This window comes from Fragaria vesca, linkage group LG3 (assembly GCF_000184155.1).
Source record: "Fragaria vesca subsp. vesca linkage group LG3, FraVesHawaii_1.0, whole genome shotgun sequence".
Taxonomy (NCBI): domain Eukaryota; kingdom Viridiplantae; phylum Streptophyta; class Magnoliopsida; order Rosales; family Rosaceae; genus Fragaria; species Fragaria vesca.
The window spans coordinates 19,877,830-19,896,410 of record NC_020493.1 but is presented as its reverse complement, the minus strand read 5'-3'; the positions used below and the strand labels follow the sequence as shown (position 1 = coordinate 19,896,410).

Genomic DNA, 18,581 nt, shown 5'->3' with positions numbered 1-18,581 from the left:
TTTTAGTATATTCTCTAGACCTACATTAATAATAGGATTGACACATTCTTTTCAATCGAGCTCAACCTAAATGCACAAACAACCAAATATTATTGGTCTAATGACATTAATTTCATTTGTACACGAGAAATATTATTAACACATACTCAACTAATAAATGCGCACCTCTAATTTTTTTTTTTTTTTGCCAACTTTTACATCGAAACTAGTTTTTCGATTGAGAAAGGCAGAAAGCACCCCTCTTTGATGTCATCAGGCAATGTAGATACATCATCATTCGCCGTAGGAGCCCAGAGCTTTAGATTGTTTTTCGATCCGGTGGTGGCAATGACTGGATTATGTGGGTGCGGCTGAATGTCATGTACACAGAGAATCGCCGGTGGTCATAACAGAACAAGTTCACCTCCATTCTTCTTCCAAATGAAAATATGACCGCAAGAACTGCCACTTAAGACGTACTCATCATTTGGCCACATATGTTTTCATTTCTATGACCAACGAATTGCGCAGGCTTGTCAACCTCAACCATGTTGCTGTCAATACAAGTTTTAAACTGGTCTGAAAAAGAGAGAAACAAGACGAAAAGAAAGAACTGGACAGCAGAGAACTGACTAGCAAAACGTCTGGGCCGCCGTAGCCACTGTTTCGAGAAGCAGACATAGGTACAAAAAGGAGGGTTCTCTGGAAGAGATGATTGCTCTGATTTAGGCACTAAAGTTCGGTGGTTGGAGTCTTACATGGAGAAGGATACACAATCTTACATGGAATCAAACTTTCTTTGCTAAGCGGATTGCTTCATATTTTTGACTTTACAAAAATATTATTTTGATCTGTGTAGTTCCCACAGCTTCAGTTTGGAGTAGTACAAAGGTAGAAATTGGAATTCTGGTCTCTGATTCATCGTGTTTTGTTTAACCTGAAAACATCTCACTGGCCAGCAAGAAATATCTCATGCACAATATCTTTGATATTCAAGTATCGTGTTCTGCTAGATGCTGCACTAAAAAATCTCGTTTTGCTGCGGATAAATCCCAATCAATGCAGATGAGAAATTCATTCCAAATTAATCACTTGAACTGATTTCCAGAAAAATAGTAAAACCATTTGACTGAGAGGCATGGAAAAGAGTTCAGCATTTCAAAATCAAACCAAGGTATCCAGACACGTTGCTCAGAATTTAATGATTACGAAATGTATTTTTCCTGCTGCTCTTGAAGAACCTTTGCTGAAGACTTTGCATCCAGATATAGGGTAGCTACTTCTTCCAAATCCTCCTGTAGACGAGACAAATAATAACAGACTTAATTGGTTAATTAAAATGACTGCAGAATTATATTTCAATCAGTGTTTCTCAAATTTGTGGCTACCTTGCAGATATTATCTCTGCCATTCATTTTTGCCATAATGCTTGCAGGGGATAAGAGCTGAACAGCATGCCTGAGGAAATTATAAAGGTGAGCATACTTTGAAGGGAATGAACCAAGGTTAACAAATCTATCACACGCGCCAGACCTTAAAGACGTTCGCTGTCCTATCTCCCCAAGGTAAGCCAAACTCTCCTCATCTACAACCAGTTCCTCCACCTGTGCGCGGGTTGCTAATATCTACTCAAGCAACAAAAAGTGAATAACAAGTAGTTTGAGTTATAAATAAATAAATACAGAAAAGAAAGTACAACGAATTTGATAAAAGAATAGCTTTGTACTTAAAAAGATTCTGGAGTATAAAAGAAAAATTTCACAGAGAGCTAGCAATTAAATTGATATAGACCTTTATCATCTCTTCAGGACCATATGTCTGTGTTCGGATAATCACCAACCGGTCCAACAAGTCAACAGGTATTCCATGAGGACTAGCCATATCAGTCCCTCTGTACAGTAATACATCCATGTTCATAATGTTAGGGTTAGGCGGTAGACAGGCATGGAATACGCATGCTTATGGAAAAATTATTGAAAACTAAGGTTCATACCTCACGTTGCAAATTCCCCTATTTGTGGCAAATATTACTATTGGAGATAACGAGCTCTCTAAAGCACGATTCAAGTACGAGAAGCACTCCATATCCAGCATATGTACCTGTGATTAAAAATTTAAATATATTTGACAATGGTAATACTTGTGTAAAGGACTCAGAAGGAGAATCAACCTCATCAATGAACAGAACTCCAGGAACAAGCTCCGCTACACCTTCATCAATATACCGGTTAACAACCTGTCATCAATCGTACACTTTAATTAAATGGAATTTTCATTTTTCTTCTTCTATTTCTAGCAGACGAAATATTATTTGAAGGGGAACAAACCCGCTGAAAGGGATGCAACTTATGTAATTCCCATGTACAAATAAAGGATTATATCCAAATTACTACTAAGAACAAGTTAGTGCAGAACATTGAGCTCACACACAGTATAAAGATTATAGCCCACCTAAGACTAGAAGAAGAAATGAAGATAGGAAATAATCAGAAAATAAAGTTAAAATTTCTAAAATCAGTACACTCATATGCAATGGGGAACTAGCGAACAAAATGAAATATGACTAGACAAAATTTCCCAGCTTCCCCCCCCCATCAAAAACAGCACTCTGTCAAACAACTATTGGTCTCCTCCCCAAATACACCACATTCAGCAAATTGTAGCAGCCTGTCATGACACTAAATTATTCCCACTTCCATAATTTCCTTGCCACACTGTCAACATTTCTACCTCAGAAATACATTAACAAATAAACCCCACAGGGAGGTGATAAATTCTAGCCACCTAGTAGTTTAACAAGCAATTCACATAAGCCAACTCAAAATCATGGCAAACTAGAAAGAGTAGAAACTCAGGAAATACTTATAACTGTGTCATCAGTAACTGTGGAAGTCAGATTACATAAAAATAGTCTGTCTTAATTACATATGTCAAGTGGAGAGTGAAATGAATTGGCAAAAATTTTTCAAACTCTGATAGCCTTATGACTGAGCACAGCCTTGGAATGAATTAAAGGTGAAATCACTGGAACTGACAGATGTCAAAATTGTGGAAGTATTTACAATTGACATGACAGAATCATTGGGGAGTTTATTGAAAGAAGCAGGAATGACAATTTCGAACTGGGAAATTATCTTGAACTACCACAGAAAAGGCACTGAATTTAATTATCTTGTACCTTGTTTATTTCTTGTCGCAACTTGTCCGTAATTTCTGTTTTTCTTGGTTTCATCATCTGACCCATTAGAGATAATATGTCTTGCCCACCTTGAGGTCGTGCATTCGCAGCATCTAGATCGTGCAGAGTTACATCCTGTTAAGGAGTTACATAAGTAAGCCTGAATTCAACAAGTACAGAGGAGAGGAAACAATACAAGTTGAATTCTGTTAACTGAAATTGAACCTAATGAGAACAAAAATCGAGTGTGAAGCAGAATTGGTCAGAATCATCAGTCTCCATGGATTTAGATGAGATGCATATATATGGTGAGTTCAGATGGTATACCAACAGAACCTTAAGTGTCCATTTCAACAAACTTACCATGCTAAAAGTCATTAGTAATCATTACAGCCATCAAGTCCAATTACTCAATAAGCAAAACTTTTCAGCATTGAAACAGTAAGGTTTTGACTACGTTTCATGAACAATTTCTATTTTATTCAACTAGTGAAAATATAAAAGCATATTACTGAAAAACACAAGCATATTACCCCAGCGCAAGCTAGAACGACTCAGCAATCTACTTACTAATCCGGCTACTAGAAATTAAAAACCCATCCAACGATATTATAATACAGTAGAATGCTATTCAGATTACAGAACATTTATAAAGAGAACACAGTTCACATTAACCAACCTGCACAATCTCCTTCTTTTTGTGAACCTCTCCTTTCGGAAGTGGAACATACTCTTCTGCTTCAAGATCGAATTCCGTAGCAAATGCATCACTTCTGCCTACCCTTTTTACTGCCCCACTGTTTGCTTCAATGTATATAACATCACCAACAGCAACCTGCGTGTTGCATCATGAAAATTGCTCAAAAAGATAAGAACAAGAAAAAAGCTTGACAAAATGACAGCAATGTTCAAACATTAAGACATTTACCTACAATAACGTCACAGAGAATTCAAAATAAGAAGTAAAATACATGGTAAAAGAGGCAAAAGAACACCTCTCTATCTTACAGAAAATGATATAAAAAGAACATACCTTTTCCTTAACCAATGCGTCATAAATAGTAGGGTCCAACTTCAATTGCTTGGTTCCTTTGACAGTTTTTAATCCAATGATTACATGGCTGATACTTTTACCATAGCCACCCGTCACACTCTCCGTTTCTTCTGGTGTTAGTTCTGTCACCTGAAATGTCACTATCAAACCATCAAGAACTGTAACCAAGCAAATCAAATGAGAAAGTACATAAATAACGGTGGTGTCCAAATCAATTCTAAAAGGAATTACAACAATGATATACAAAGACAGGAGGATATGATTAGAGACTCGCCTCTCCTTCATAGACCTCTTTGTTTTCCTTGATACGTAGACCAATAGCCCGTCTAAAATTTTCCATTAAAACCTCTGTTTTCTTAACTTCTGATGAATATACTTCAGACCCAACCATTGGGCAGAATGGAACCTGCAAACAAGGACCATCAAACAATTAGAATCAGAACAAATATGTTTATCACTCAAAAATCAATAAAGAATACCTCACAAACAATGAAAAAAATGGCAAGAAGTACCTTACTCCCAAGCTCCTGGGATATTCCAAGAGCCAGTGCTGTCTTTCCAGTTCCAGGAGGTCCAGCCATTAGAAGAGCCTTACCAGCCAACTTCTTCTGCCGTATCATATCGACAACAAGACCAGCAGCTTCTCTTGCCTCCCCCTGACCCACAAAGCCAGCAGCCCAAGGTGCTGCTCTTCCATTGGCCTGGAAAAGAATGATATCCAATAACATAACATTGTCAATGATTTAGGTGGAACCCACTCTTAGGATAGAAAATTCATGAGTTATGCACTAGTAAAGTTCGACCCACATAAACACTTGCATTTGCAATTTCCAGAACAGATTCATCAAACAGCTTGTTGCACTAACTAAAAGGGGCAGTATACTGGAACTTTTTGATGTGTTGTTTCTTTTCCAGCCACAAGTATATTTATTTACTAAACTACCATGAATACAACACAACCAAGCGATAAGCAACTGCCTAAATTTCAAACAAAAACATGTGTCACACCTGGATGTGAGTAATTCCAATATGTATGCATTTTAGGGTACTCAAGTATGCAATATCAAAAACGATCCAAGCAGATTGGCAGATAATGTAGCGTCCCTACACCCTTAAAACCTAAAGAAAGAGCCTTGAGATAGTTCGAAATATGAAACTGACTAGGTGTTTCTTCATAAATAATAGTTATATCCAAGCGTAAAAACATATGTAGATAGAAAGAGAGAAAACCTCAAGACCAAGGCCTTTAATGTGGGTGTGAGTAGCTACGCGTTGCTTCTTGGTAGTGGACTGAACCTCTTCTATTTTCACCTTATCCATCTCGCTAACTCTTCTGGGTCTTTCAAACAACTCCCAACACTGCTATGATACAATGTTTGCTTTTTATTCAATAAGCCTGAACCCTGCAGACCGGAAGAAATCATCAAGGAAAATTTCAAGAATTTCAGCCAAAGAAAATAAAATTAAAAAAGAATAACGATTGAATACACCTATAAACATGAGTTCCAATTTTCAACACAGAACCAAGCCCCTCAATTATGAACTCTATCAATCATCTTACAAGTCTCCAACTTTACAACCCTAAATTATGAAGAATCCGAATCCAGAATCCGAAAGCCACGAAAATGCCCTAAATCCCCAAAATGGTACAAGACCAAGTTGAGAAAACCCTAGCTTTTGCGGGAAGAAGAGTAAACAACAAAGCAAGGAACTAATGAGAGAACCAGAGAGAGAAGGATTACCTGTAGAGAGAGAGAGAGAGAGAGAGAGAGAGAGAGTAGCAGCTTTTACTTGTTTAGAGAAAGGAGGAGGTTCAATGGAGTAGTAGGAGGAAGGGAGCTAGTGCTTTCCCTGTGTTTTGCGGCTCCAACGGGTCAAATTTTTCGTAACTATGGTAACCTGGGTATAGGCACGGTTCGCCGGTAGGTTTTTTAATTGAGAAAATTACACAGTAAATTTATTTTAAATAATATTTAAACAAATTAAGACATAAGCATCAGACCCAATACTCTCTCTCTCTCCACAACTCTTATCGTCGACGCATGAACAAAACGCCAACAACGCTTGGAAGCCGAAGCTCTAGACACCGATGACGCCAGGACGCTGACGACTCGATTGAACGCCGATGACTCGATCTGGACGCCGACGACTCGTTCTGGATGCCGACGACGTTGGACGCTAGAGATGCTGGACGCTGAAGATGATGGACGCTGAAGACGCTGAACGCCGACGACTCAATCTTGACGCCGAGGACGCCTGGATGCCGACAGCTGGGAGATCTCGTCGACGACGGTTGTGTACAATTCAGTAGGCAAAAGCAGAAGGTTAGTGCTCAACTTCTTCGAGTTGTGGTCGCTACAGATCTCGATCTCACTGGGGAGGACTTGGAGGTCGACGGTGAGGGAGACGAAGTCGACGGCGCATCCAAGGAAGGCAAAACCTGGGCGGCCACGGTGGCAGGGGCGAACGCCTTGATGGAGGTGAAGCGGGGTTCAGGCTCTGCGTTGAGGATGGTGGTTCAGAGGGGAGGAAGAGGTTTGCATCGGAAGGGGTTCTAGTCATGCTGCTACTGCTTCGTTTCTTTTTTCCAATTCGATTTCGAATTGATTCCCTGGGTGGACTCAGAGGTGAGTCGATTCTTGTTCACACAATTTCAATTTGATTGTCGTTGATTTTAGATCAAATGTGGCAATTTAAAATCCTAAGTGTGGACGAGTATGAGTCATGCTACTGCACATTCGATAGTAGCAGTAGCTATTCAGTGGTCAGTAGCAGAAGGTCTCGAATCATGTTAGTAGCAGAAGGTTTCCAATCGTGACATAGTAGCTTTGTTTGGTTCCGGAGAATTGCTAGAAAAATTACAATAGCCACAGTAGCACTTTTCTATCGGCATTAGCACGTACGTTTCTTCTCCGCAGGACAGTAGCACATTTTTTGTCTGACAGTAGCAGTAGAATATATAGTGAAGGGTATTTTTGTAAATTGTAGTGACAGATGTCATGTGGACATTAATTTGTCCTAATTTGTTAATTTGTGTCCTTAATTGTGTAAGATAATGTGTAAAGGATATATTTGTAAACTGAAATTTGGTTAGTAACTTTAAAGTAATTTACTATTTTTTATTTTTAATAATTTATTTATTTATTTTTGTAACAACACATAAAAAGAATATCGGTATAATTACAATAAATAGCGTGCTATGGCCTGGTTGGTTAAGGTGTTTAACTAACAATTTTGAGGTCATGATTTAGGTGCCTGATACGTCAAGGTGCTGGAATGTAACCGGTTAATAACTATATGACGAGATCTTAGAATCTCCTTTAATTTCTACGTTATAAAAAATAAATTCCATGTAACCAAGCTTAATGAAGAGAAATTTTTCTACGCTTCGGGAGAACCACTTGGCTATGCCTAATGGTCCTCCGCTCCTATAGTAAATTGCCACAGGACTATTTTGACAAGTCACTTAATTACACTTAAACAATCAAGTAAACGTCAAAACTGTCGTTAAGGTTGACGTTATATATCAATGTGTAATTATGTATTCATCATTTCATCCATAATCAATAGATCGAAAAGAAATTTTGCAGCAATTGGTTTGCTTCAAATTAGAATGGTTTACAACATTTGCGGGTTATGCTTCTTCAATCCAATTGCTATTCAATTTGTCAATAAAAAACGGTGACAATAAATCACAAGCTCACACAAGTTTTTATTTTTGGATGCAAGATCAAGAAATCTCATCATTTGGGTTGCGTTCTTCCTTTTGAAATCTGAATGGAAACACCACCACCCACTTATGGGTTTCCAATAGTAACAGTTGAAAGGACTTTATTGCTTTGGTTATAGAACCAATTGATTGAGCCGTAAGGATAGATGTGAGTTTTGTGTAATTTGATTCATATATTCATGAATATATGTATATCAATTGGGGATAACTGATCATACACATATCAAATCAATTTCTTGTTTATTGATTCATATCAAAGAATAAGAAGTTATGAAGATGAGGAAAAGAAAAGAAAGAAGGATTGCAGTTATGAGAATCTATCAACCCCTAGGCATCTACAAAATTTGAGATTAATTATCATCTGGGTATCTATCAACCCTTTAACCTCTGCAGATCTGGGTTCTATCAACCCTTAACCTCTGCACATTTGCACCGATCTGCAAATTTTTTTTCTTACTTCTGTGTTTCTAACAAAGAAACGATGTTGTGTTAGAGTTTAGGTTTGTTTTTATTCTGATATGCCAAAATATCCACGTGCCAATTTACTATAGGAGCGGAGGACCATTGAGCATAGCCATGTGGTTCTCTCATAGCGTAGAAAAATTTCTCCTTAATGAAGACCAGCTGTTAATGACTTATCTTTATCAGTAAGGACATTTGTGATTCGTAAGTGGTTGGAATCAGCAAGAATTGTATATCCACTTTCATTTTGAAAAACAAAATGAGATTATTTTGTACAATGAGATCATGTCAAAACGTTTCTATAACATGATATACAATGGGATCATGTCAAAACATTTTATCTTCTCATGTTTTTTAGGCTCAAAGACTATTCCGTGCAATAAGATCGTGACATAACGCTTCTTCCTATTTGGCCACCACTAGTAGATTGAGATTTAACCCGAATCAATATCGACGTGATTTAAACTTGATTGTTTCATTTTTAAGCTCTTACGAACTCTCCATGCTATAATCTATGAATTTTTCCATGCTTTTTTAGGCCTAAAGACTATTTCGTGCAATGAGATCATAAATGAGGTACGGTTCCTCCTCTCAAGCCACCACTAACAGATTTCACGTCTAGGCTCTTACAGTCTTACCCAATTGCTTTCTCTAACAAATTTATCTCACCCACTTAATCCTTCGAATAATTTGCCCTCATAAATTCACCTCAACAAATCTAGCTAGCAGTCTAGAATGGTGTAGTTGGTCTCAGTAATTAAGTTTTGAGCACAGAAAGCCTTGAAAATGGCGTCGGCGGTTCGACCACCGGCTCTCAGAGCTCTGAAACCACTCTTCAATTTCACCCTCCACGACGCCTTAAACCCTAGAGCCCAAACCCTAAGCCTTCGGGCCTTCTCCTCCGCCATGTCTCCGCCGTCTAAGGCCGTGGTCTACGAGCAACACGGCCCTCCCGATAGCGTTACCAGGTCTTGTTCTAACTTTGTCTTTCAAATTCTTCACTTCTTTTTACTTTGAATTTTGAATTTCTGAAGTAGTGGTTGTTGTTTTTGGAAGAGTGATAAATTTACCGCCGGTTGAAGTGAAAGAGAACGATGTCTGTGTCAAAATGCTGGCTTCTCCTATTAACCCTTCTGACATTAACCGGATTGAAGGTAATTTTCTTTTCTTCATATTTCAGAAAGTTCAAATTTTCAATGAGGTACAATTTTGTTAAAGAAAAACTGAAAATAGAATCATCATAAGAACAAGTTTGTTGCGAAAGTTTTAACATTGCGAAATTCGAGGATGTTTTGTTGAATTTACCATTGTTGCTGACTAGTCGGGGGTTTTTGAATTGAACTATCAAAGGGGTATACCCTGTGAGGCCACAAGTGCCGGCGGTGGGAGGATACGAAGGTGTGGGAGAGGTACATTCTGTCGGCTCTGCGGTTAAAGGACTATCGCCCGGAGATTTGGTTATTCCGTCTCCACCTTCTTCCGGTAATGTATATTTGTTGTGTGTGTTCGGATCACATTTTGCGACATATTTGTCGCATGCTTTTTGTCATCTTATTGAGTGATAATGTGTTTGATGTTGTGCTTAGGGATGTGGCAAACTTATGTTGTGAAAGATCAGAGTGTCTGGTACAAGATTAATAAAGATTCACCTGTGGAATATGCTGCTACTGTTACTGTAAATCCATTGACTGCTCTTAGAATGCTCGAAGACTTCACCACTTTAAAGTCAGGTACTGCAACCTCTGTCATTTCTCTGCATCTTTCTTTTACTGACTGATTGAATGCCATTAGGAGATACTGTTGTTCAAAATGGAGCCACCAGCATCGTGGGGCAGTGCATTATTCAGCTTGCAAAGAATCGTGGCATTCATAGTGTTAATATTATAAGAGACAGGTGCTAAATAATAGATTTGTCAGCTCATGTAGTGTGTTGCTCGTCTTCCATTGTTTTGGAAATTTATAGACAGAAGAAAAGTTCCCGGAAGACTTATTGTAGTTTTCCGTTGTCTGCTTCCCGTAGGGCTGGGTCAGATGAAGTAAAGGAAAAGCTTAAAAAACTTGGTGCCGATCAGGTTTTTACTGAGAGCGAACTGCAAGTCAAGGATGTCAAGGGTCTTCTGGTATTTTGCTAATATCTGTACTGCCTACTGTTGAATTTTCTCCAGGGTCTTATGGAAGTTCTGGATCTTATAATTAATAGTAGTTTGATTCCTTCATGGTTCTGGAATGTTTGACCAATCTTTTCTATTTCCATCTTACATGGCAGGCTGGCATACCTGAACCTGCATTAGGATTTAACTGCGTCGGAGGCAATGCTGCTTCTTTGGTTCTTAAGTTTTTGGGGTAACAACCATCTCTTTACTGGTCTGAAATTGAATAACTTCTGGAGATGTAATGAATGCTTGTTTTCAGGCGTGGCGGCACTATGGTGACTTATGGTGGCATGTCTAAGAAACCAATTACTGTATCAACTTCATATTTCATTTTTAAGGTGATTCTTGCTTATTCCCTCTTTGCAGACTTTTGTGCTTTTTTATATTGAGGGGCAATATATTGCACTTGAGAATCAGAAAATTGTTATTTATAAGTTTCTTCTGAAAACCTTCAAGTTAGTGCTGGTGGGTTGAGGTGCATGTTACTAAAAAAATTGTACTGGAATAAATATATGCTATATTAGACATTACCAGAGACGGGGTAATCATGAAATTGAAATGATGATACATATAGTTGATACTGGTTGAATGTAGGATGAGATCAAAAGAATAAGGGGTTATATGATCTATGTATGGTTTCAGGTGTGGATTTGCATCATATGATTATGTCTTCTCAACTATTCTGGGAACCTATGAGTTTTAGGCATTTTAATCTGTGTGAGAAATTATAGTCACAAAAAACTTTTAGGCATTTTAAAACCTAGTTTAGGCAAGCATTTCTTCTGGTGGCAGCAAGAAGGGAGATAAGTCAGATAACATTAATACTGGAGTATGGTGTATGTTGTGAATTGTCATTGTAGCTGGTGAGCCTTAGGATTTGATCCGTCTGAAAGCATCTCACTATTGTGCGCAAGAACTTATGTCAGTACAGAATAATTGCTCATAGTTATAAGTTTCTGAATCGTGTTTGCTTGATAATATCTGTTTTTGCAGGATCTTTCCTTGAGGGGATTCTGGTTGCAGAGTTGGATGAGTACAGAGAAGGCAGCAGAGTGCAGAGTTCTGATAGATCACCTCCTTGACCTAGCTCGGGAGAGGAAGTTAAAATATGAGTAAGTTCTCTCTCTCATTCACGGTGCAATTGGCTTTGTTTTCTTTTGTCATTTCTTTGTCTATAAATTATTAGGTGCATCTGTATTAATCATAGACTGCTCCGAGTCTTACATGAGATGTCCTTTTCTTTATTTATAGGATGGAGCTGGTTCCTTTTGACAATTTCCACACTGCACTTGACAAAGCACTTGGGAAACAAGGGAGCCGACCTAAGCAGGTCATCAAATTCTGAGCCTTGAGCAAATGAGCAGGATCCAAGGAAGGCATTTGTTTGTCCTTAGTCTTTTAGAATAATCTTTAGAGTCCATCGTGTCATAATACATGTTACATGTTCAATTTTCCTATCAGAAAGATGTAATTATAATCTCCATGAGGTGCTTATGAGCCACACCGTGGCTTCTCAGATCTATAACCACATTCTCCATGACTAACGTATGAACAGCGAACTCCCGAAAAGGAAAACCCCCATTTGGTCATCTAAATGTCAGGAGTTTTCAACTGAGGCACTGACATATTAAAAAGCTGGAATTGGCCAATTCCCCTTGAAAAACAATTTGTGTTCTTGGACCTACTAGGCAATGCAAATCATTTCAACAGCCAGCATCATCCCAGATCAACTCTATAAACTCTCATTACTTGCTTTTCATATTGAACTACGTTTGGGGACAAAAATGAACATCTCAGCATGACCAATTGTATAGTGAAATGGAAAATGCAGGCCATTTTTTCCCCTTTATGACTTGAACAGAAAACTGACATGTAACCCTTAATCAAGAGAAACAGAGGAAGCTATTAATAATGAACAAGTTTGTACCTTGGAAGCACAAGCATACAGTACAATAATCGAATTCCGTTTATCAAAACATGTATGGTACACAATTTCATTTGAATACTATAATGAATGAGATCATGAATTGATCCCAAATCGGGAACCTATCTGTCCTCAATTCTTTAGTTGTAGGAAAAAAAGTGTAGAATCTAAGAGGTCGACTCCTTTTTCAAAACATAGTCCACAGCTTCTTCGACAGTATCAACAACCTGCACAAGCATTAGGAAGTGTAAATCAACATCGTCCTTGTCTGAAACGATAGATCTCTCTTCACCTGGGATGCTACATTTTGATACCAGTTAACGAATTATAAACAGTACACATACCAGATCAGCTGGAAACTTGTCATGATTTTCCTTTCCCTTAAAAACCCCGGTCCTTGTCAGAATAGAAAACCAGGGATGACCCGCCTGAAATGAAAGTAACTTACTATTTGCATCATCCTAAGATTTCTGATTGAAATAGAGTACATATTACTCGTGCAAAAACTAATCCATATTTCACGTCCAACTGTCCAAGAAACTGTATACCTGTCGTGCACCCTTGATGTCAACTAAGGGATTATCTCCTACCATATACAGAGTTTTGAACTGATGACTGCCAGCAGTTTCATGATTCGCAACCGAAACATTGTCAGGAACAGATGACACAAGTTGCTTAAGAGCAAATTCTGCATTCTTGAATACAAACGAATTTGGCTTCCCAAAAGTTGTATACTTCAAAGGATGAGGGTGGACTCTGCATAGTCAAACTAGTGGCTTTAGCAGTATAGCATGTTGCATAAATAATCTCTTGTAACTAATCATCTTCTGTATCCTATCATTCCTATGGTTGCTACCCCTTTTTCCACTCTTATGTGGTATAGACTTAATATATCTAATCTTCTTGGATCGCTCCTGGTTTTTTACATGCATACAGTACCTTGCGTGAAATCTAATAACTCAAGGTTTAACCTTTGAGAATAATAATACAAACTTATGATCAGCTCTAAGCTTATATAGTGGACCATCCTGTTCAGATTGTTATTATTTGAGTTATGTTTCATTCATAAGGGCTAGAAAGGTTGGGATTGGGAGACCATATCTCAACTTGAATGGAATGATAGATAGGAAAACATGTACATCTAATTCTAGAATATTTGGAGCTTACCTGTTAAAGATGGATTCCAATGCAATTCTGAAAGCTCCCAGTCCAAAACGCTCAGAAGGAAAAGCAGCCTACCTTCAGTGGCAAGTTGTCAGTACACCATTAGAGTCCATAAAAAAAATAAAAAATATCAAAAATCGATACTGGACCTAATAGTACAATTAGCTTATTACAGGGAGGAGGAGCCAACCTGGTATGCAAGGTCGTCATGCGCAAAGTACAGTTGAGGTTGGTGTCCAATTTCCCGACCAGGAAGACCACCAGTTCTTAAAATGTCACATAGAACCTGGTATCATCCATAATTAGTCAGTTGAGGAATACTAAAGGTTCCATCAGGTCTAACAATAGATTCGAAAAAGTCTAACAGAACATGTAAGCAGGAACAAAGATTGCTGAGTCTAAATATTTCGGAAGTATATAGAAATCACATTGCAGTATTTGGAATATATAACTAAGAACTATAACATATAACATTAAAATTCTAGCTAAATCTTCACGAAATGAAGTGTAAGCTTGTCAAGGATCCAGATTACCTGAATGTCCCTGCTCCAATCAACAGGATCACTAAGTATAAACACCGCCTGACCTCTTTCTCTGCGAACAAGATCTCTGATAGCGCTATCCGGATTACCAACATGCTTCGTTGTCCACTTCTTATGTGGTGCGAGTGGATCAATGTTTTCAAAACACGCGGCATAGTCATCAATCGAAACAACATTTCTGAGACACAAAATAAAGAAACCAAGAAAATCACACAGTTCATTTCCCACTAGTAAACAAAACCGAAAATATCATTCTTGCCATTGAACCAGAAATTACCTAAACCCGTAATCAGACATCACAGCAGCAGGTTCTCCTTTTCCCACAGCAACAATCAGCTCATTCTGAAATCTGTTAACAGCACAAAATGTAACTCTTAAATAGACTAATACAATTTGACAAAGATAGTCTACGTATGAAGCCCAACACATAACCTTACTTGCTCACTAATTGCTTAAAAGGTGTATGAGCCTGCAAAACCTGCATTACAATACAAAAACATAACATGAATTTTGAAGAATATATATTTATAATTAAAACAAGTAGATCTAAAGAACATTCGGAGACAGTTAGATAATGTTAACCTGTGAAGGTGAAACCTTGACACCCAGAAGCTGACCCAACTCATGTGCTCTTTTAGACTCAGGAAACCCACCTCCTATTCAAACCCAGAACAACAAAACCCATTAGACTTTGGATCATCATCCTGCCACGTGGACAAACAACTCTCATACACAACAACAAGCTCACCATTGGTCAAGAAGACGTAGGGAACCCTGAGACGACCAGAATCGTCGTATAGTCTTCTGAAGGCCTGAGGGGAGCCTCCGATGGGGACATCGCTGCTCAAAACGACGCCGTCGATGTCGAAGGCAATGCCAAACGAAGAAGAACTGAAAAATGAATTACAAGTAATCAAACATCGAAAACCCCGAAAAAGGAAGTGGTGGATTTAAGAGGTGTTGGACATACGGTTTGGATTGAGAGGAGAGCTGCGAGAAGGAGCGGGTGAGTTTGGAAAGGACAATGGAGGAGAGATGGTTCGGGTTTTGGGTGCGTGAAGAAGCCTTTCTCAGGATTTGGAGGCTCATTGCTTTTGGTTGTTGAGAGAGTGACTGGCTTGAGTCACTGTGCTGCTCTCCAAGAAAGTGAGAAACAGAGGAGGAAGAAAATTGATTCAGTCTAAATGTCTAAATTTATTTTCCTTTTTCTTTGAGGTGAAAAGGCAGTTTCACCCCACGTATCCGATTTATTAACGGACGCGTATCCGGATGTTTCCGGCTAGTTTCCGGCCGTTTTTACACGATTCCGGCATTTTCGGGAACATAGTCTTAACCTACAAATCACGAGGTACGCGCTGGTATGGCCGAAAACTGCCGGCGACGACCGAAGACTACCAAATACGGCTGGATACGTGTCCATAATAATTCAGATACATGAGGGCAATAAAGACTTTTGGATGTCTTTTGGGTTCAGCTATTTTTAGTTTTCTTTGAAAAGTCAGTATTGCCTTGTGTTCTCACCGAAAAAAAAAGTATTGCCCTGTGTATCCGGTGTATTTACAGAGGCGTTTCCGAGAGTTTTCAACGCCTTTTCGAGGGTCTCCGGCAAGTTTGCGGTGTTTCGAAGAACAGTTTCTTAACCTAAAAGGCACCGTGTACACGCTGATATGGCTGAAGTGGACATAGATAGCTGGAGAAGGCTGAAAATGACCGAAAACTTGTCCGTAAACAAACCAAATACATGAGGGCAATAAGGACTAAGGACTTTCGGGTGTTTTTTGGGTTCAGCTATTTTTTAGTTTTCTTTCTAAAAAGTTAGTATTGCCTCGCGTATTCGGTGTATTTACGGACGTGTTTTTGTGTGTTTCTTTGACGTTTCCGAGAATAGTTTCTTAACCTACAAGACACATTGTACGCGCCGGTATTGCTAAAAGTGGTTAGAGAAGGCTGGAAAAGGCCGAAAACCTGTCCGTAAATAAACCGGATACATGGGGCAATAATGACTTTTCATTGGCTGTCTTTGGGTTATTTTGTTCTTCTTTTGATGTAAAGTCAGTATTGCCCCCACGGTTCCCGTTTATTTATGGACACGTTTCTTAGCGTTTCCGACGCGTTTATGTGTTTCTAAGAACTATTTCTTAACATACAAGACACCGTGTACGTGCCGGTATGGTCGAAATTGATCGGAGACAGCCACAGGAGGTCGGAAACGGCCGAAAACTTATCGGTAAATAAAGCAGATACGTGGGAGCTGTTGTTTTTAGTGTTCAGTTTTATTTTAATTTTCTTCTTGGAAAAGTCAGTATTGCCCCAGAATATCCGATGAATTTACAGACGCGTTTCTTGGTGTTTTCAATGCGAATCTGGGAGTCTCCGACGCGTTTTCAGCATTTCCGAGAATAGTTTTGTATCCTACAAAGCACCTTGTATACGCTTATATGCCTGTAAATTCCCGGAGACGGCCGTAGATGACCGGAAACCGCCGGAAACCTATCAGTAAATAAACCGAATACATGGGGTAATACTGACTTTTTACCCTGGTGTCCCTAACAGAAACATAAAAAAAGCGCGCAACAGCTTGAGCTCTCTCACTGGTTTGGGAAGCGGCAATGGCAGCACTTCAACGAGAAAGGCCTACTCAGGTGACACCGAGAAAGACTTCCTTCTTTAACCATTCAATCAATTGGTTTTGTCGATCGGCTGGGTTGGGTACTCGGGTTTGTTGGTTTTTTGTTGATTAATGTCTCTGGGTCTTGATATGTAGGAGTTGTTAATGGGTTAGAAATTTTGATCGATGTGTACAGGAATCGGTTCGTTTCTGATTCCGGTTCGCATAGTTTCATGCAAGGCTCATTGCAGACTCCATTCTCCAAGGTGTCTCAATACCCCATTTCGCTAGATATATACATTTTCTGCTGGTTTTTTAAGTTTCAATTCATGTTCTTAGTTTTTTTGTTATACTATTCCCCGCTGTCAATTGAACTGATAAAGTGGTTGTCATTGACTGGTCTTAATTTTTGTGTACATTGTGTGCATGACTAGTGAATTGACCCAACTGTAAGAAGCAAGATTAAAGAATAAGAAATCCTTAAAACAAGGATTATTAGGTTAAAGTAGCCATTTTCAATCTGTTAATGGATCATCTGCTGTGTTTGTGTGTAAAGTCGCTTGCTTTATGGTTTTGGTGAATTGTGTTTTGGAGGCAAGGGGAGGCTCTCAGGCGTAAGCTTCTTGAGCTCTGCAAAAAGGTGACATTTTTATTTGGTTTTTAGTTTTCGAATGGGCTTATTTATGTGTTGGGGTTTTGTTATTGATGCTGTTGTTGAACAGATTGGTGCTTTTTGATGAATTGAGTAGTGCTGATTGTTAATGACAGAAGCTATTAGAATGTAAAATTTGCTCATCCAGTCTGGCATTAGGGACTTCATATGAGTCATTTTGTGCTAGAAATAGCTGGATTGAATTGTAGTGTTTTAGGAATCAGGTGATTCCACATTGGGCTATGGTGGTGTTGTTGAACTAGTGTTTGATGAATCAGGTGATTCCACAGCTGAAGGAGATGACTTCGGAGATCTAGACTTTTAACTGTTGAACACATAGAGTGAGATCAGTGGTTGATTTTGTAGAACTGTTTTTCACTTTGGTATGATTTGTGACATTATTGTTGTGAGCCCTCTTACATCAAGAAATTTAAATGTTACAAATGGATATTATTGTCATGGGTTCAGCATGATAGATTCTGAAACATCAATCATGCCAAAGAAAAAAACCAATGGATTACAAAATTCTTGGGGAAATGTTGTGATCAGAGTCGGAGGTAAGATATAGAAGTGAGTGTAGTTAAACATCTATCAACACTTGGGAAGATCAAGTGGGGGAGGAAGCAACTTTTGATTGGGAAGCTTTCCGTCCAAGACAAGCCAAGCCATCCTCAATCCCCAGCTAGTATGGATCTCAAGGTGGCAATGCATAAACCATACACCTAATTCAGTGGAGATTAAATTCATTAGCAACACTTCCATACAGAAGTTATGTTAGAGCATAGTTGATCTATCTAGATTGAAGATAAAAAAAATGTAACGTATTAGATTGTTTGGTTGCCTCACCTGGATTGTCTGCTAGAAACCGAATAGCAACCCATCCGCCGGAGGGCACACCCACGGTGTTTCTCTCAACAGGGTCGATCAGATTGAACTTCTTAGGGTCCTTATTTTGGTCGAAGTTGCCAAAACCTTGACCAACAACAAAGAAATTAAAGCCATGAAGATGAAGAGGATGACTTTCAGCACCAAGAATACTGGTATCCTGCAACACCAACTCCACACTAGTGTTAAAGGGAAGCACCATTAACTTTGTGCCATTGCTGACATTGGTATTGTTCAGCTGTGCTCCAGT

At 38.8% G+C, this 18,581-nt stretch overlaps 4 protein-coding genes across 4 annotated transcripts in view; 1 reads left to right on the top strand and 3 right to left on the bottom strand.

The window, feature by feature from the left end:
- Nucleotides 1–826: 826 nt before the first annotated feature.
- LOC101309228 (ruvB-like 1-like) lies at nt 827–6,072 on the bottom strand. The gene is made up of 13 exons (XM_004294646.1): nt 5,954–6,072; nt 5,442–5,614; nt 4,724–4,912; nt 4,486–4,617; nt 4,191–4,340; nt 3,837–3,992; nt 3,158–3,292; nt 2,150–2,215; nt 1,973–2,079; nt 1,771–1,870; nt 1,513–1,604; nt 1,368–1,437; nt 827–1,274 (listed from the first exon to the last, which is right to left on the bottom strand). Exons 2-13 carry the CDS (start codon nt 5,529–5,531, stop codon nt 1,185–1,187), a joined length of 1,377 nt encoding a protein of 458 aa, XP_004294694.1. The 5' UTR covers nt 5,532–5,614; nt 5,954–6,072; the 3' UTR covers nt 827–1,184.
- A 2,927-nt stretch (nt 6,073–8,999) lies between these two features.
- On the top strand, nt 9,000–12,121 carry LOC101308943 (probable trans-2-enoyl-CoA reductase, mitochondrial-like). The gene is made up of 10 exons (XM_004294645.1): nt 9,000–9,371; nt 9,460–9,557; nt 9,754–9,885; nt 9,990–10,133; nt 10,195–10,297; nt 10,424–10,523; nt 10,670–10,746; nt 10,816–10,894; nt 11,550–11,668; nt 11,808–12,121. Exons 1-10 carry the CDS (start codon nt 9,190–9,192, stop codon nt 11,899–11,901), a joined length of 1,128 nt encoding a protein of 375 aa, XP_004294693.1. The 5' UTR covers nt 9,000–9,189; the 3' UTR covers nt 11,902–12,121.
- A 364-nt stretch (nt 12,122–12,485) lies between these two features.
- On the bottom strand, nt 12,486–15,275 carry LOC101295701 (uncharacterized protein YKR070W-like). Its single transcript, XM_004295951.1, has 11 exons — nt 15,157–15,275; nt 14,935–15,077; nt 14,769–14,842; nt 14,624–14,664; nt 14,464–14,535; nt 14,178–14,364; nt 13,835–13,930; nt 13,648–13,715; nt 13,029–13,236; nt 12,825–12,908; nt 12,486–12,707 (listed from the first exon to the last, which is right to left on the bottom strand). The coding sequence occupies exons 1-11, from the start codon at nt 15,273–15,275 to the stop codon at nt 12,648–12,650; spliced, it is 1,152 nt and encodes a 383-aa protein (XP_004295999.1). The 3' UTR covers nt 12,486–12,647.
- Nucleotides 15,276–18,037: 2,762 nt separating this feature from the next.
- The window catches only part of LOC101295408 (laccase-17-like), a 1,678-nt gene continuing 1,134 nt past the window's right edge, over nt 18,038–18,581 (bottom strand). The window contains exons 5-6 of the mRNA XM_004295950.1: nt 18,293–18,569; nt 18,038–18,168 (exon numbers count right to left, since the gene is read on the bottom strand). Coding sequence (XP_004295998.1) covers nt 18,038–18,168; nt 18,293–18,569 — 408 coding nt within the window. The remainder of the gene's footprint in view (nt 18,169–18,292; nt 18,570–18,581) is intronic.

Coding starts and splice junctions, on each gene's coding strand:
- LOC101295701 (XM_004295951.1), bottom strand. CDS start 15,275: ATGAGCCTCCAAATCCTGAGAAAGGCTTCTTCACGCACCCAAAACCCG. Junction 15,078..15,156: donor CTCTCCTCTCAATCCAAACC/GTATGTCCAACA, acceptor TTCATTTTTCAG/TTCTTCTTCGTTTGGCATTG. Junction 14,665..14,768: donor TCAAGGTTTCACCTTCACAG/GTTAACATTATC, acceptor ATTGTAATGCAG/GTTTTGCAGGCTCATACACC.
- LOC101309228 (XM_004294646.1), bottom strand. CDS start 5,531: ATGGATAAGGTGAAAATAGAAGAGGTTCAGTCCACTACCAAGAAGCAA. Junction 3,993..4,190: donor ACGCATTGGTTAAGGAAAAG/GTATGTTCTTTT, acceptor TGCAACACGCAG/GTTGCTGTTGGTGATGTTAT. Junction 3,293..3,836: donor AAAAGAAGGAGATTGTGCAG/GTTGGTTAATGT, acceptor ACTCCTTAACAG/GATGTAACTCTGCACGATCT.
- LOC101308943 (XM_004294645.1), top strand. CDS start 9,190: ATGGCGTCGGCGGTTCGACCACCGGCTCTCAGAGCTCTGAAACCACTC. Junction 10,298..10,423: donor GTTAATATTATAAGAGACAG/GTGCTAAATAAT, acceptor TGCTTCCCGTAG/GGCTGGGTCAGATGAAGTAA. Junction 10,895..11,549: donor CTTCATATTTCATTTTTAAG/GTGATTCTTGCT, acceptor CTGTTTTTGCAG/GATCTTTCCTTGAGGGGATT.